The 18,886-nt window shown below is 38.8% G+C and overlaps 1 protein-coding gene across 3 annotated transcripts in view; it reads right to left on the reverse strand.

Moving 5' to 3' along the window:
- Window positions 1-1,109: 1,109 nt before the first annotated feature.
- ints2 (integrator complex subunit 2) overlaps window positions 1,110-18,886 on the reverse strand; it is a 61,619-nt gene continuing 43,842 nt past the window's right edge. For all 3 annotated transcript variants that reach the window (XM_048557539.2, XM_059655419.1, XM_048557538.2), the window contains exons 17-25: window positions 17,005-17,169; window positions 16,501-16,702; window positions 15,227-15,352; window positions 13,789-13,990; window positions 11,350-11,586; window positions 10,623-10,730; window positions 8,710-8,815; window positions 5,458-5,634; window positions 1,110-2,491 (exon numbers count right to left, since the gene is read on the reverse strand). In XM_048557539.2, the coding sequence (XP_048413496.1) occupies window positions 2,307-2,491; window positions 5,458-5,634; window positions 8,710-8,815; window positions 10,623-10,730; window positions 11,350-11,586; window positions 13,789-13,990; window positions 15,227-15,352; window positions 16,501-16,702; window positions 17,005-17,169 (1,508 nt within the window). In that variant the 3' untranslated portion in view covers window positions 1,110-2,306. The remainder of the gene's footprint in view (window positions 2,492-5,457; window positions 5,635-8,709; window positions 8,816-10,622; window positions 10,731-11,349; window positions 11,587-13,788; window positions 13,991-15,226; window positions 15,353-16,500; window positions 16,703-17,004; window positions 17,170-18,886) is intronic.

Genomic DNA, 18,886 nt, shown 5'->3' on the forward strand with positions numbered 1-18,886 from the left:
CATGTGCAAACACTAGTAATCCCAGTACTTTAATAATGCATTGCTTAAACGTTTTTGTCTTATTTAAATTTCATAATTTAATCTTTTTGTCAAAATATTTATAGATTGAGCTGAAATTGCAGTAGATTTAAAAAAAAACTCCTTAAATTTTATTAATTGTTGAATTTTACAGAGTTGATGCCTTGCTTATTTTTTAAAAAAAAGAAAAAATATTGGGAGAACATGCCATGTTTTGCTGAATAGTTGGTTGCCTGTAACAACTGGGCAAGCAGTGATGAGACCCCAGCTGTGGTGAAGACCGGTCCACTACTTCTTCCTTCCCCCCCCCTCCCTCCTTTTCCCCCCCCCCGGGCAATGTCCTACTTTGGTATAAAACATCCTGCTTGTAAAGCTGCAGTTGTGGTTCAAGAGTCTTTCAACAAATTATGAACAAATTTTAGTCTGGAGATCGTGGCAAACACTAAAAGCTACATACAGTCCAAAAAAAAATTATGGTTGAATTGTTAAAAAGGTTTATACTTTTTAAACATTTCCAGATGAAAATAAATAATTTATTCATAATATTTGTGTGGCCCTGTTTTTTTATTTCTCTACTGCACATTCTCTCACTGTATTACATCTAGCTCAACAACTTCAACAATGTTGCTGTGACTTTTGGGACTATTAGCTGACTGGAAACATACTGTGAATTGATCACCTGAAAATTCAGTTATGAACTATTCTTTTTGCCAGTTGTGAAAATCTTTTAATTGAAAGAATAGCTGTCACAGCTCATTCAAGGCTGTTAAGTATTTAAAATGGAGCAGTAATGTCACTCTGAGAGATAAGACTATTTGTAGGTGTGTAGATTCTATTGTCCTTAACAATTTTCAAAAAAGTCTGGTAACTAATAATGTCTTAGTTGAACCTGGAGACCATAATGAAGATGCTTCCTGTGGACTCTACATGTGACATGTAATAATGCCTTTTCTGAAAAAACATGCATTAAACAAGTTGCTGAATAAATCCCAAACTCCTGTTACTGCATTAAAACTGGCTGGGGGAAGTCTGTGTGCAAATGTGAGAATCTTCACTTGGAATAATAACTTGCCAGTCAACTGTGGTCAATTTTTTTGAAGCTTTATTAAATAGTTTCTTACAAATTTTACTTGAATTTTGCTTTAAGCAACAGTTATAAAGTAAAGACCATCTAAAAACACAATGCACAGCTTCACTATAGTTCTAGTCACTCTCCCTTGTGTATTTTCTTTGCTTGAGCTTCAGATCAATAGCAGTCAAAATCAACTACTTTCCTGTTAGCTTCCACAGCAGATTAAGAACAGCTAACAAAGTCTGTGATAGTGTCAGTTGACACTATATGCAAGAATAAGCAAATAACATTGTACATAGTGATAGCAACAAATGCATATGGCAGTGATCTATTAACATGAAGCTACAGAGAACAAGAGAAATTGAAAACACAGTGTCAAGGCACCTAAAGACCAAAAAAAAAGGGAAAAGGCAAGAAGTCATTGGAATTAGAATGAGTGGGGAGCACAGGGTTGTAGCTGAGAGGCAGTACACTACCCTTGCTACTGTGGCATGGAGTCCAATGGACTTTTCCTGAAAGGAGTGGCATATTGGTACAACAATGTTTGAATCCAGCCCAAATAACGTACCAATTTTAGGAAGTTAAGTGAAAATGTTCAAAGTCAGAAGATGCAGGAAAACCAACTGCAAAATTCTGAAATGGGAGATCTGGGTGTCCTCGCACATGAATCACGAAGACAGCATATAGGAACAGGGCAAGATGGAGCGCCCACACTCAGTTATGATCTACCAAAATATGTCAAACCCCTGAGCTTCCTTCTGGTACGAAACAAATGCATATTGTTATGAAAAGTTTAAAAACTGTACAGCTGGAAAACAATTACTTCCATGTCCTTTGAGAGTACTGTAGATAAAGAATAGCTTGAGGCAAATGAAAGAATAAATGGTCATTTCAGATTCACAGTTTAACTTTATGGTCATTGTGTAAGCAGGGATTCTTTAAAAACTGGAATAAACTGTGGTTTGGTCAGGAATTAGTCAACTATATAAAATTCTTTTGAAAACATATATTGGCGTTTCTGTGGAGACACATCAAACCTGCCAACATTTATGAAGTTTATCACATTTTGATGTTACTGCAGTCTGTTTCAGTCCCCAGATCCAATGTTGTAGTTTCAACTGCCTCAAAACCAACTTGTCACCACAGTCTGGTAGTACCATGTGTGAGATGGTACAATGGTTTTTATATTTGACATACATCTTTCTCAATTTTGATGCTAAACTCCAACAACAGCTGTGTTTATTATCTCCAGAAATGTTGCTTCAACACGCTGGCAAAGAAGCACATCCGGGTCCAAACACACTGGTACAGCTGTCTGACTCTTTTTAGTCTTTTCCAGACCTGAACTGCTGTAGTGGTCAGGAGGAGTTACTTCTGTCTTCTCCTTTAGATATTTGAGACCTGTGTAAAATGTGTCAAATTTTCCACAGAGTAAACAGTAAAAGTGAATCTACTAAAATTCAAGAATGTATTGGTTAAGGGACATGAAATATGCCAGTCAGCCTGCCTTGCCATTCAATAAGATCATGGTTAACTCCTGTATATCCCAATAATTTTTCACCTCTTGGTAATCAAATCTACCTCGAGTTATAAAAATCAGAACATGGAAACAATCCTTTGGTCTGAACAGTCTAAACCGAACATAACTCCAAACTAAACTTAGTCCCACTTTCCTGCTCTTCTCTCCAAGCCTTTCCTATTCATGTACTTATCCAAAAGGTCTTTTAAATATATCTTAACTGTACCCACATCTACCACTTCCTCAAAGTTCATTCCACACGAAAACCACCCTGTGTAAAAGATGTGCCCTTTGTGTCTTTTTAAAATCTCTCTCCTTAAAAATGTGCCCTCTTGTCATGAAATCCCCCATTTCCAAGGGAAAAGAAAGGAAGACAACCACCATTGACTCTACTGCTACCCTTCATGATTTTATAAACTTCTAGGGTCACCTTTCCACCTTCTACTCTCTTGAAAAAGGTCTCAGCCTATCCAGCCTCTCTCTAATAACTCAAAACTGCCAAACCCAATTTCCTGGTGACTCTTGCTTAATAATCTTCCTTTAACCAGAACTGGATCCAGTATTCCAGAAGAGGCCTCAACACTATTTCCCAACTCCAAGCATGCTAAACACCTTTTAAACCACCCTGTATACATGGGATGCAAATTTCAAATAAATATGAACCAGAACCGCTAGGTTCTTAAGGCCTTACCATTAATGGTATCAGCCTTACCCTTGTTTGTTGTATCGAAATGCAATACCTCATTTATCCAGATTAAACTCCAGCTGCCATTTTTCAGCACATTGACCATTTGATCAAGGTCCCTTTGTAATTTTAGAAAACTTCCTTCGCTGCCTACGCCACCAATTTTGGTGCTGTTTGTAAACTTACTAACCATGCCCAATATATTCTCATCCGTATCATTTTTTATAAATGACAAACAAAAGAACCAAAACTGATCCCTGTGGAACACCACTGGTGACAGGCCTCCAATGTGAAAAGCAACCCTCGTCATTGAAGGCTTCAGTGAAAGTCTGTCTGCTGCCCTTGCCAATCTTTTTGGTAACTTGCTCAAAAACTCAAATCAAGTTTGTGAGACACTATTTTTCTTGTTGAAAGTCATGCCAACCATCCCTAATAATTTCTGCCTAAATATGCATAAATCCTATCCTAAAATCAACAACAATTTATCCACAACAGAAATCAAATTCACAGATCTGCAATTCCCTAGTTTCTCCTTACAATCTTTAAGTTCCCTGAACATTAGCCTGCAGTTCTGTTTGCTAGGCTAGTGACATTACCACTATACCAGCACCTCCCCTTAAATAAATATTTTTAGTGGCATAAGGGTCAATAAACAGACAGATTTAAGAAAATTTACAATTGAACTGTGACATGAGAGAAATGTCTTTACACATGGAGTTTGAGAGACCTGGAATGCTCTGACCGACAGAATGAAAGCAGCAGATTTGGTATACCATTCAAAAGATAATTCAATAGCTATTTGAAGGGATCAGAAAGATTTCTGTCTTAAAAATATTTAAATATTTAAAAATCCATTGCCTTTTGAGGAAGGGACTCACAAAGAGACTGAGTCCTCAAAAAAAAACTCATCTGTCTTAAATGGTTGAGCCCTAGTTCTAGATTCTCCCATAAGAGGAAACATCCTTTCCTTATCCACTCAATTAAGTCACCTCCAACAAACATTAAAAGGATACTAGCCTATCTTTTCCTCTTAAGGCAATCTGTTCATTCCAGATGTTAGTCAGTAAACCTTCTGTGAACTGCTTCAAAAGCATTAACATCGTTCTGTAAGTATGGTAACTAGTACTATACACAGTATTCCAGATGCAGTCTTACCAGTGCCCTATATAACTGAACTATAACCTCCCTACTCTTGCTTTCCACTCCGCCTGCAGTGAACCATAACATTCTATTGGTTTTCCTGATTACTTGCTTGAACCTGCATATTAACCTTGCACGAGGACAGTCAGATCTCCCTGTATTCCTCTCGTCAGTTGTGATATGCTTTGTTTTTATTCTTTCTGCCAAAATGGACAATTTCCCACATTATACTCTATTTGCCAGACTTTGGCTATTCATTTAACCTATCGATATCCCTTTGTAAGATCATATTATGAACAAAACTTATTTCCCTACTTATCTTTGTGCCATCATTGTGTCCAGATTACAATGCCATTGGTCAAAACTACTTAGTCATGTGGGATTATAATGAAGTTACATATGGTTTTGGAGTTGATCTGTAGCTCAGGTTGTGGGTGCTGTAGTTGGTTGGCTCGCCGAGCTGGTTTGCTCTTCCACAGAAGTTTCATTACTCTGGTGGTTAGCATCATCAGTGCAGCCTTTGCTTCATTGGAGGCCGCATTGATGATGTTACCCGGTACGGTAATGAAACGTTTGCAGAACCACAAACCAGCTCGGCGAGACAACCAACCACAATGAAGTTACACATTTCAAGATAGCATCTCAGTTACATTATACTACAATGTATCGAACCAAGGCTGAATGGAGGGTTCACTGGTTTGCATAAAGCTGGAGGTAGGCTTGCTCACTACGTAGCTACATACCTTCATTTCAAAGTTTAAAGCACATCCCTCCAGTATGTCATGTGTTATTAAAGAAGCCTGACATGAGTCGTTAACCAGAAATGCAACATGAATTTACTGGTTTTTGTTTCCAGTTCCAAACCTAAAGATGCTGCTCTTCAACTAACTATACTAAACAGGGCTGGTCATTTGGCCAATAACAAATTTAATTGTGTGGGGTTGCAGGTGCATACAAATTTTTTTTATTTAATCTAGAGTCAATAAACAGTATTTTTAAATCAATTAACTCTCAAATACTTACGTTTAATGATGGGGTCAATATCCTGTGCCTGAGTAGCAACATGCGAGGCACATACTTGTCCAGTCTGTATTAGTAATGAGGTTACATCGTCATATAGTGGAGGAAAGGCTCGACAGAAAGAAACCAAACAGGGCAATGTAGGCATGAAGAAAGCAAACCGCTTAGCCTGGGTCAATACTACATAGAAAAAAAGTGAATATTGTTGTAAAGTTCATTTGTCGTGGAAACTGAAGTTTTACTTTGCAAATAGTAACCAAAAACTTTCCAATCTCTTTCTCCATCACTGTCTTAACAAATATGGGAAGATCGCTAATTTGTGTTCCTCGAAACCCTACTAAAAGGTCAATGATCTCATGCAATCACTATCTATAATATCCATGTGTTTAATGCACTCTTGCATTTTTTTCCAAAAGTCAATAATTGTAGAACTTATTACCTTCACTAGTTGTCACTATCCTTTACAAATCCAAACCTATGGAATCCCAATCTGGATTTTTACAGAGGAAATCAAATTTATTAAAAACCCCATCTGTTTGCTTAAACCATGGTAGCACCAAAGAGCAATAGTGATTTCTTGGTGGCTTTATACACTGTTTCAAAGTTGGATATTTTAAGAGATTTAATTTTTGACTTTAATTTGTGCTTTCTGTAAAATGACTGCAGATAAGGAAGTAAGAACCAGGAGTAGTCAATTCAATCCCTTGAGCCTGCTCCATTAATATGATCATGGTTGATAGTCTAGCTTCAATTCCACTTAACTGCCTGCTCCCCATAACCCTTTAAACCATTACTAATTAAAAATTTGTTCTATCTCAAATTTATTCAAGTCTTCACACCATTGTTCTCTGGTGTAGCAAATTCCATAAATACTTGGAAAAAGTCTTTGGAAAAAGTAATTCCCTTTCATCCCTGTTTTAAATGTGCCAGCCCTTAGTCTGAAGCTATGATGTCTCCAGATTGCCGACATTGTGGAAAGATCCTGCCTAGGTATACTTTTTCAATCCCTTCCAGCCTCTTGTGTTTCAGTTAGATCTCCTCTCATCTTTCAAAACACCAGCGAGTACATGCCTGAACTACTCAATCTCTCGTCGTAAGACAAGCCTAGAATTAGGTGCGAATCTTAACTGCCTCCAATACAATTACATAGTTCCTTATGTAAAGAGACCAAACTGTGTGCACACTTTCAGACAGTCTCACCAGTTGCAAGAAGCTTTTCCTACTTTAATATCCTATTCCTTTAGCAATAAATGTTAAAATTGTATCTGCATCATTACTTGTTGTACAAAAATACTAGCATTTTGAGATTCCAAGGGCATCGAGATCTCTGCACCGAAGCACTTTGAACTTTCTCTCCATTTAGATAATGAATTGTGTTTTTATTCTTCTGACTAAAAAGGATAATCTTACACTTATCCATGTTAAACTCCATCTGCCAAGTTTTGGCTTATCCACTCAACTTATCCATATCCATTTGCAGACTTATTTCTTCACTGCAACTTACTTTTCCCACTTATTTTAGTGTCATCTACACATTTGACTATAGCATATTCTAATTATTTTTATTTGCTCACAGGATGAGGGCATTGCTGGGTAGGCCAGCACTAATTGCCCATCACTACTTGTCCAGAAGGCAGTTAAGAGTCAACTACATTGCTGTGGGTCTGGAGTCACATGTAGGCTAGACCAGGTAAGGATGGCAGTTTCCTTCCCTATACGGCATGAAAAACCCATCTGGTTTCCTACTCACAATCAACAATGGACTCCATCATCACTAGATTCTTAATTCCAGATATTCATAGCCATGGCTGGATTCAAACCCAGGTCCCCAGAACATTATTTGGATCTCTGGATTAACAGCCCAGTGATAATATCAGTAGGCCATCGCTGCCTCCTAAATCTATCCCTGCATCCAAGACATTAATACAATTGTGAATAGTTGGGACCCTCAAAACCCGAATCCTGTGGTACTTACAGCTTGCCAACCAGAAAAAGACCCATTTAGCCCAACTATGCTCTCTATTGGTTAGGTAATCCTCTATCCAAGAGAATATATTACCACAACCCTGTGTGATCTTACCTTGTGCATTAACCTTTTATGTACAACCTTATTCAAATACTTTTTGGAAATTGAGATATACTATGTCTACAGAACCTCCATGAGTGAGTTACTTTTCTCGTTACATCTTCAAAAAACTCTAGTAAATTAGTCAAATATAATTTACCCCTAATAAAACCAGTTGACTCTTAGAGGTTGTGTTTTGACTTTCCAAATGTCCCATTATTTGTTATTAATAGATTCCAACAGATGTCGAACTAACACATCTTTCCTACTTTCTGCCACCCTTTTTGAATTGGGATGTTATATTAGCATTTTCCTAATCCACTGGAACCTCATTCTGGAATATTATAACTAATGCATCCACTATGCTGCTGCTATTTCCTTCAAGACCCCAAGATATAGGCCATCAGGCACTGGAAACTTGTCTGCCTTTAATCCCAATAGTTTGTTCAGTATTTTTACCCAAGTAATGGTGATCGTGTTAAGTTCCTTCCTTTCGATAACATTTGCATTACCTATTATAATTAGAATTTTCCTATCATTGTGCCATCATTGTGTCCAGATTATTATAATTGGGATAGTTTCAATGTCCTCCATCATGAAAACTCAGGCAAAATACTGATTCAGTGTTTCTGCCATTTCGATAGCCCCCCATTATTAACTACACAGCCTTGTCCGCTAAGGGAACAACATTTACTTTTGCTGTGCACTTCTTTCTTGTATACTTAGAGAAGCTTTTGTTATTCATTTTATATTTTGTGTGAGTTTTCTTTCAAAATTTACCTCTCTTTTTGTTACACTTTTTTTTAAGGAACCTTTTATTGGTCTTATCTTCCAACCTGCCAATGAATTTTGCATTATAGTGTACCGTAGTTTTTGACTTTATGTTGCCTTTAACTTCCTTGCTTAGCCATGGGTGCTTTCCAAAGCCCACCCTGTCTTGGTCTTTATTCCTCTCTGGAATGTACTGTAGTTGCAAGGGATATTGCCTTAAATTAGATGACTGGTATCTTTTCTCTATTTTAGAGTAGTGACTCAGGATATTTACCCTTTTAAGAAGCGTTGGAGCAAAGTAGATCTTTTAGTGAATGAAAAACAAGCTCATTCTCATAAAAACTTGGTCTATGATGCATTTTACGCTAGAATAAACGCAAAGGATGGTTTAATGTCTTACCAGCAATTGAGGACCTCACCTGTGAGTACTGTTCCCATGACATTGATGGACAAGCGGGCAACACTGAGAGATTTGGGCAGTGCATACTGGATACACAAGTGGGCCAAAAGCTGAATGGCAAATATCTAAATATAGAAGTGATTTATTAGAATTTTTAGAACTAATTATTTTCAAAAATTCTTTACATCAACTTAAACTCCTATTAGGTTGAGGAGAGGCTGCACTTTATGCAGGTATTGGACATGATGAGTACAAATTAAAAATGTGGTGAAAATTCAATATGCAGAATCAGATCAATTCTCTTATGTCTGAAAATAGAAAATATCAATTATTCTGATGAAGATTGATTATTTTCCATAATGAAGTTTTAAAGAAGTTAACGATGGTCTAGTAATTTTATCATACTGATTTACAGACTGGTCAGAAGTGCTTTTAAAGGTAGAGTCAGAGTCATACAGCATGGAAACAGACCCTTTGGCCCAACATGCTCATGCCAACCTAGTCCAATTTGCCACATTTAGCCCATATCCCTCCATGCCTTTCCTATCCATGTGCCTGTTCTATGTCTTTTAAATGTTGTAACTTCCTCTACCATTTCCTCTGAGAGCTCATTCCATATATGCACCACCTTCTGTGAAAATGTTGCCCCCTTAGATCCCTTTTAAATCTTTCCCCTCTCACCTATACCCTCTGGTTTTGGACCCCCCTACCATGGGGAAAAGACCTTGGCTATTCACCTTCTCTATGCCTCTCGTGATTGATTGATAAACCTTCATGAGTTTATCCCTCAGCCTTTCACACTCCCAAGGAAAAATGTCTCAACATATCCAGCCTCTCCTTACAACTCAATCTTGGTAATACCCTTGTAAAATCTTTTTTCACCCTTTCCAGTTTAATAACTTCCTTCCTGTAGCAGGGTGACCAGAATTGTATGCAGTACTCCAAATGTGGCTTTACTGATGTCTTGTACAGTTGTAACCTGACGTTCTAACTCCTGTACTTAATGCTCTGACTGAAGAACGTAATTGCCAACACCTTCATCACCTTGTCTACCTGTGACACCACTTTCAAGGAACTACATACCTGCACCCCTAGGTCCCTCTGTTTGACTACACATTAACTGTCTAAGTCCTCCCCTTGTTTGTCTTCATTTATCTAAATTAAGCTCCATCTGCCATTCTATGGCTCATTGGCCGAGTTGTTCACATTGCTGCTTACTCTTAGATGACCTTCTTCACTGTTCACTATACTACCATCTAACCTTACTAATCAGTCTACCATGCGGAACTTTGTTGAAGGCCTTGCTAACATCCATGTAGATAAAGTCTACTTGCTCTGCTTTCATCTATCTTCTTGGTCTTCAAAACACAATCAAGTTTGTGAAATAGGATTTCCCCATGCACAACACCATGCTGACTATCCCTAATCAATCCTTGCCTTTCCAAATGCATGTAGATAAAATTCTTTTTGGGCTGCTCAGCTTAACCAGCTCAAGTACCTGCTGCCCTCACAAACCCAAGGTGGCCAGAGGTATAACCTACACGTCACAGCCGAGTTCCCACACCCTCTCCATTTTTGCATGCTAGATTTCAAGCAGTGGGTTGACTTAGTGCAAAGTGAGCTTGTGGCTTCAGAGAATGGGCAGAAGTTAGTTTCTGCTGGAATTCTTACACTAAAGATCAGAAGTAACTAATGGGAAAGGACAAGTGATGACTGAAGTGTCATCTTAAGCAGCAGATGATTTGAATTGAAGTATCAAAAAAGGTGTCAGCCATTTTTGAGCCATCCATTACCAGATGGCTAAAGGAATGCAGATTGTTACTATAAATGTCTTTCAACTATTCAGCATCTTCTATTAAGCCTGACTTTCAAGCATGCACACAAAATACAGAATTGTATTACAATTACATTTAAAGACAGTTATTGTATTACCTGCTTCTCCAGTTGTGGTTGTGCTAAAAGTTCTGGGATGAAATCCAGACATATGTGAATGGAGGGAATTCCAGCCACAGTCAGAGGCAGCAGTTCACTTGGATAACCCTGTGTAAACATCAGCCATAATTAATATTCTCAATTTCCTAAGATTAGCACAAATGACTATACTAATTCTTTTGGAAAAAACAAGGAGTTGGAAAAACTCAATCAGGCTCCTTTCATGGAAAGAAAGCAACGCCTGGATTTTCTGATGACCAGACAGTCATTATTCCAGCATGGATGGGAGTTTCACATTGGGAGCATGTGAAATTCCCATCACGGTAGAATCTGAAGGAATTGCCTGGGAAATAAAATAAAAATGTTGGACAATTCCTCTACATGAAAGCCCTCTTAAAGTCTCCATGTAAAGCACAGATTTTGGAGAGTTCCTATGAAATTAAATAGTTACCTCAAGAGAGGTTGGACTATACAGTCTAACGAGTAAATGCAACTGACCATGTATTTAACACACCCTTGGGACTGAACAACGCTATTCTTCACTGTAAAGGCAGCCCACGACCACCCGTACCACTCTCAAAAACAACATGTGGACATGATCTGCCTTGAGCCATTTCCAAGGCGTACCCTAAAAACCATCATATGCTTCATTTGAGAAGTAGTTTTTCTTTCCTTTGAAGCATGTAGAGAAGTGCAAGAAATGCAACTTAAACTATACAGCACTGACCTGAAAGTGAACAAGTTTAGCAATATTTGGATCTGCAATAAACATCTGATGCAGGAGACAGCAGATGAGACACTGCACCTCGCGGACATTGCTCAGTAAAGTTGCCTGAGTATTCTCCAAAGATTCAGACAGATTGTTGGTTTGGTCCTGCAGCTTCAGGAACTTTCCTGCACTCTGTGATCGCTCCTCGTCAGTAAGCAAGCAGATTTCCAATAAAATTTGAATGGCTGCACTGTCCTGTAAAGGAAAATTTGTTTATTTTGTGGCATCAGATTTACCTTTTCTGTTTGGAGTTGCCAAAATAATGCTGTTTCCTGGAGACTGCATACAAACATACTTTTGTTTCAATTCAACTGGATTTTGATTACTTTTTTTTAAAAACACAGATCCATGTAGTTTTATAAATTAAAATGCACTGGAAAGGGTACTGATGAAGATTCAATTATAACTCATTAGGCATATTTAAAGTGGGACAACTTGCAGGGCCATGAACGGCTGGCACAGATGGAGAGGTGGTGGTACAGTAGTAATGTCATAGACTAGTAATCCAAAACCCCCAGCTAATGCACTGGGACATGGACTCGAATTCTATCATGGCTATAGACGAGATTTGAATTAAAAGCTGCCTTAATGACGACAACCAGTTTTCGTAAAAACCCATCTGGTTCATTAATGCCCTTTGGAGAAGGAAATCTGCTGTCTTGTCTGATGTATGTGTGACTCCAGACCTACAACAATATGGTTGCCTTTTAAATACCATTTGGTTAATAAATGCTGACCTAGACAGTGACATCCACACCCTATGAATGAATTTAAAAAAGACCAAATAACCACCATCAGGACTGCATTATTCTAGGATTTTTTTTTAACAGAAAGCTGGGGTAATGCAGGGTGTGTGTGTGCCTTCTGACATGACTGCGACCCCATTGTTTCTACACATTCCTGCAATTTCCATGGTGTTCGTAGAGACCTAAACTGAGCAACTGTGGGTGGTATTTCTCAAATCACACTTGGGCGCTCCTAAATTTGAGTTTGATTCAAGTCCTGTGGCAAGAGGAAGGAACAGCACACATATCACACCAGAACATAAGAAATTGGAGTAGGAGAACACCATGTGGCCCCTTGACACATTTAGCATAACTACAGCTGAGCAACTTCACTCCACTTTCTTGTCCACCTCTAAAAATTCCCGATTTCCATAAAGATCAAAAATTGATCTCAGTCCTGAATATGCTCAGCAGTGCACACTCAATCCTTAGGAGGGAGGCAGTCTCATGGATCTGAGCAAAGAAATTTATCCTGAACTCAGTTGTAAACGATCGGTCCCTTATCCTGAAAAGTCTCAGACATGAGATGTTAATGGTTTCTCTCTCCTCAGTTGCTGCGAGATTTGAGTATTCCCACAATCTGTGTATTTATTTTTGATTTTGCTTTGTGCGTTGTATACCTTGTAGGAATACATCCAAGTCTCCCTGAAGATCAACATTTGAAAGCTTTATAACTTACGACTTTTTAAAAAAAGATTTTGCTACCAAGTACATAACCTTACTTGCACCCATATTACACCCAGCTATTACATTATTGCCGCTTCAATTTCTTTGTAACTCTCTGCAATCCCCTCGTATTGTCCTTCCAATTGAAATCCCACCTAGCTTTGTGCAAACAACATAGAAAAATTACTGTCTGTGCAAATTAATTCTGTACTGTACACTGCTAGAAACAGCTTACCAATTTGAAAAGTCCCAGTTTGTACTGACTCTGCTTTCTGTATGCTAATCAATCCTCTCTATACATGACTACTTTATTCTCCAAATACTTGAGAACCTAACTTGCATAATTTAACATTCTGTGTAGCATCTTATTAAATAACTTATGGAATTCCAAATGTATAACATCTACCCAGGTTCCTCTCTACTCCAACCTCTTCATTACCTAGTTAAGTCCTGAACAAAAGAATGGCTGTCATAAAGTTGGGGTGACATATTACAATGATCTCAACAATTCCCCTAGAAACTAATCTTAGGCTAGGTGGCCTGCAGTTCTGTATTTTCTCTCTCCCTCTGTTCTTTAATAGCAGTTTTACAATGCTGACTTCCAATCTGCTGGCTCTCTCTAGAACCCAAAACATTTAGCACCACTATCACTGCAGCTACCCTTTTTGGAATCCTATGATGTCGACATGGGGGAAGTCTGTCCATTTATAGTCCCTTAACCTTCTCCAATTTTTTCTTGGTGCCTTTGCTTTTTGTCTTTCTAATGTCTGCTGCTCTAAATTCCATTGTCCTAGGACAAACAGACCAAAGGATGAAGAATACAGCCAGTTGCTTCATAACACACACTGGTCAATACCCAAGATGCTGCAGCACACACCCTGATAGAGTGAGCCAAATGGCATCCTTCTACACCATAATAATTCTGTGATCAGACTTGCGTTTTTACCTGGGCTGATAACAAAGCATTTTTCAGCTCCTCTCTTGTGACTTCTGGGGCTTCGGGTTGCCCTACTACCCCCACGGTGTTATTCTGATATGGTTTGCTGTCATGATCCATATTCTCCTTCAAGTGAGCACTTAGGTAGGCTTTTGAAGCTAGAAGGTATCCATTAAGCATGTGCAAGGTAATGTCCATTAGTGGGGGGCACCTAGGGAGAAGGCAAATATCAAAAGACATTGAAACCACAGATTATCTATAAAATAGTCGACATGGAATCATAGCCAGCCAAACAATAAGCATTTAGCTTTCATATTTCGATGAAAGTTGGGGTAACTAGGGCCCAACGTAAGTCCAATTGATCAAGACATCTTTGTTATCTTAGATAACCTTGTTCACTGGATACCATCAACTTTGGTTTCGTCTACAAACTTACTAACAATGCCTCCTAAATTCTCAATCAAATCATTTATATAAATGACAAACAGAAGTGGACTGAGCACCAATCCATGTGGAACACCACTGGTTGCAGGCGTCCAGCTTGAAAAACAATTCTCCAATGTCACCACTCTATTTCCTACCATAAAGCCAATTGTGTATTCAATTGGTAAGCTTTTCTCGAATCCCATGTGATCTAACTTTACTAATTAGTTTACCACTGGGAATCCTGTCAAAGGCTTTAGTGAAAGCCCACATAGACAATGTCTATTGCTGCTTTTTGGTTACATTCTCAAAGAACTAACAGTTTCCCTTGCACAAAGCCATGCGGACTATCCGTAATCATTCCTTGCTTCTCCAAATGCATGTAAATCTTAACACTCAGAATCTCCTCCGACAACTTACCCACCACTGATATCAGACTCCCTGATCTATAGTGCCCAGGCTTCTCCTTGCAGCCTTTTTTAAATAAAGGCATAATATTAGCCACCCTCCAGCCTTCTAGCATCTTATTTGTGGCTGTAGAAGATACAATTATCTATGCTAGATGGCCTGCAAATTCTTCCCTAACTTTCTGCGAATGTCTTGGGATATACTTGATCAGGTTCCAGAGAGATATCCACCTTTAAGGCCTCTTCTTCTGTAATGTGGACTGTTTAAAGTATCAAGGTTTAATTCCCCGTGTACCCTAGCCTCCATGTCTTTCTCCACTATAAGGACGGACCATCTCTTGTTGTCAGTCACACAACAGTTGACCTCATTGCTGTTTAAGGAGGCCTTATTCTCTCCCTTGTTGCTCTTCTGCTCTTAACAGAAAATAATTAATTAATTGAGAGGATGAAGAAAAACTGAAAATTTATTAGAACGTTCACGAATAGGACAGCATCCATTTGGGTGAACAAGCCCATTACTCGTTCCCTGTGAACCAAATGGACTATTAAGCCAAGCATCTATATTAACTGAATACATGTGAAGTGACTCATGCTCCTGTTTGCTGTTGGTGACTCACCTGTACACTCTCCGGTCACATCGCAACACGATCAGCGGATCAATCATCAGGTCATTCTGAGTGTACTTCTGCTGGCGAAGCAGTTTGGTTTTTGGTTGCAAGGCATTCACTGTCATCACCCACAGCCTTCAAAACAGAGACATGACATTGGCTATGCTTTGTCGGTTATTGAAAACCAACAAGACAGTGTTCAGTGTTCAATCAAGACCCTTACAGAATGAAGCCATTTCCAGTATGCCCTAATGATAAAACACTTTTAACTTTTAAAATGAAAACTTGGAAACAATTTGAGTGATTAAGTAAGAACCATGACGCAGATCTTAAATATTTAATTCACATAGCTCACTTCACACTCTGCATACTCAGACAGGTTGATTTAAAAATTACAATTAGTGTCAGCAACCTGGACTAGAAGGGAAGAATCAGGGTCCTACTCTTGATGAAAACAAGAAACTGTGGTTGCTGTAAACCAGGAACAAAAACAAGTTGCTGGAAAAGCTCAGCAGGTCTGCAGCAACTGAGAGGGAAAAAAAATCAGAATTAACATTTTGGGTCCAGTGACCCTTCCTCAGAACTATGACCTGGTGTCGTGTGATTTCTGAACTTTTCAACCCAAGTCCAACACCAGTACCTCCACATCATGAGAAAACAACACAAATACACCTTCAACATCTTAAAAATGTTGAATCTTGATGTTTCATTCATTAAGCTGCCTAACTGAAGTATAAATTTCTTCCTAAAAATTTAAAACGGTGTCTATGGGCATCCTGATTGTTAAGTGAACTGTAACCAGCATGAGTTGGCATCTTTAGAACAAGAGGAAAACTGCACTTACTGGCATGGATAATATTTAAACAACTGATCTGAAGAAAAACAGGTGTCCGTCTCAAGTTAATGAATTAATCAATTACAAACTCAAAGCTCAAGTCAGTCTTTGCTAATAAGAATCAGTCTTGGCAAAAGAATATTTGGCTGAAGCTTGTCAGGGATATTTACATGTAAAGAAACTGACAAGACTGATATTACTGACAATGTCCCTGAACAGTTCCCTTCTGACTGAATACAGAATGGATGCATTTTCTAATTCCTGTCAGTGGGAGATTACAAAATGGTAAATATACACCAAAACACAATTTAGATATTTGTCAGGAAGCTCTAGGAAGAGCTTTTATGGATCACCTTCTGTCAAGATCACTCAAGGTAACAATACTTAACACAGAACATAAATTAATTAGTGAACAATTAGGTAACATTTATATAAAAGACACTGCTACCTCCTTGGCATAACAGTGTTGAGAAGCATCCAGAGCTGGTTGACTGTCTGGAGAATTCGTCGGGGAACATCTGCATCAAGCAACCGATACAAATCCAACATCAATGCTTCTGCAAATGGGATCAGCTCACTGGCAGACAGTAGTGTCAAGTCCTCCAAGGTCTGCATCAGTTGAGTGTAATTGCTAGAAGCCACCTGGAAAGCTGGAGACAACAGGATCAATTGAAATTGTACAACAGGTAAGTGAGCGATACGAAGAATGTCAGAATACAGGTTAAGCCCTCAAATATTAGGCAAGTATCAAATAAAGAGTGATCAAGGTGAAAACGATAACAGATTTGATACAGCAGTGAACTGGATATATTATCCATGCACAATACCAAAATACCTGTTAAATGGTCAATTGTTTTATTACTAGTGATTTTTAAATGATTTATAGATATTATCTGAACTCCTGAGGTATCCTTGGTTTCCACGTGACCACAAGTCAGTTTTCATGCCATACCTTCCTGCAGCTTCTTGGGTGTATGGCGTTTGGCCCGGCTGGTCAGCAGCATCCTGGAAAGCAGTGCCTCTGTGCCTGTCACTTCCTCCTCACACATCCAGTCATCCACCATACACAGGTGAGGATAGTTAGTTGCCAGTAGACGCAACAATGCAGAATGAAGGCCTGACAGACAAGAAAACCTCAAATCAGGTCAGAAGGTGATCAGAGATAATGGGAACTGCAGATGCTGGAGAATTCCAAGATAATCAAATGTGAGGCTGAATGAACACAGCAGGCCAAGCAGCATCTTAGGTGCACAAAAGCTGACGTTTCAGGCCTAGACCCTTCATCAGAGAGCTTTGCACATAAATATATAATTGCACATATAAATATATAATGTCAAGAAAATTACAGTCACCAATTATTCTTTAGTAACATCAAGTGATCACTTCTCTCACCACTCCTCATTAAGATCACACATTGTATTCTTTCAGAGAAACAAATTTAAAACAAGCTCTTGGCCAATAATCTGCTTTACGTTGCTGTATAGTGCTTGACTTAAACCAATCAGTGCAATTCCTTCAAAAGCAGAAAATAGCCATCCACACACAAACAGAAGGTGGTCATGACTAACTGTATGAAGTTAGTGTATATGCTGATGACACTGCACAATTAACCCAACATCAGTCCTAAAGTTAGTACCTTACTGTGGCTCTGGACTTCCCAGGGATTGAGTTCCACTGGCACCAGGTACCCTCCAGTAACTGATTCAAGTTGTGTATATTTAAGGGTGAGATAGCTAGATTCTTGATTAGTAGGGGAATCAGGGTTTAAGAGGGATATGGATATAACGAATGTCGGATCAGCCATGATCTAATTGAGTAGTGAAGTAGGCTTCGGGAGCGTGTTCCTATTTTTTAATCATCTTAAGTGGCCATTAATGTGAGCCTACACAATCTCCATTTCAAGATTATTGCTTTGGATCAGTGAGGCGAGAGTCACAGATCCTACCTTCAACAATCATTTGCATGCTCAACAGGAACAGTCATGGTATAAAATAGTCAAACTGCTTGGATTATGTGGAAATCTGCAGGCATGAACTACTGGTCTCAAATGTCTGTTGGCTAACCGGGGGAAAGGTTTTCACTTTCACAGTTTGTATCTGTAAACTGCGCACAGGTCAGAGATAGGCCTGAACTGTTGTCAAGGAACTCAAAGTATGCAGATTTAGTGTAGCTTTGACAATATAGAATTGATGGGCTGAAGGTCAGCTTCTGCAGTGAATGACTTTAAATAATTTCGTTGATTGCAAAAGTGCACACAAAATAAAAATGGATCGTAAAATTTCAACGTTAAAAACCAACTCAAGTTTACTAAAGTAGTCAATAGCTTTGACATTGTGCGTAGGCTTTTGGTACCCTACACAATACTAAAGATAATAAAATGTGAGGCTGGATGAACACAGCAGGCCCAGCAGCATCTCAGGAGCACAAAAGCTGACGTTTTGGGCCTGGACCCTTCTCTGATGAACGGTCCAGGCCTGAAACATCAGCTTTTGAGCTCCTGAGATGCTGCTGGGCCTGCTGTGTTCATCCAGCCTCACATTTTATTATCTTGGATTCTCCAGCATCTGCAGTTCCCATTATCACTGATACAATAGTAAAGATGCTTGGATTTCTAGCTATTTTCATCATCCTGGCATCTGACTCACATTTCTTCGACTTTTTAGCCTCAATCTGAATTGGGGTCTGATCAATGATTAAAGCGGCTAATGGAGGACATCACTACCCAGAATGCATGGTGTGCCAAAATATGGTCTATTTGTCTTAGAGGAAATCATGTCTGCAACTGCAGCAGGCTCAGACAATGAACTTAATTAGTGCTTCTAAACTTTATGAAT

This window comes from Stegostoma tigrinum, chromosome 27 (assembly GCF_030684315.1).
Source record: "Stegostoma tigrinum isolate sSteTig4 chromosome 27, sSteTig4.hap1, whole genome shotgun sequence".
NCBI classification, from domain to species: Eukaryota; Metazoa; Chordata; class Chondrichthyes; order Orectolobiformes; family Stegostomatidae; genus Stegostoma; species Stegostoma tigrinum.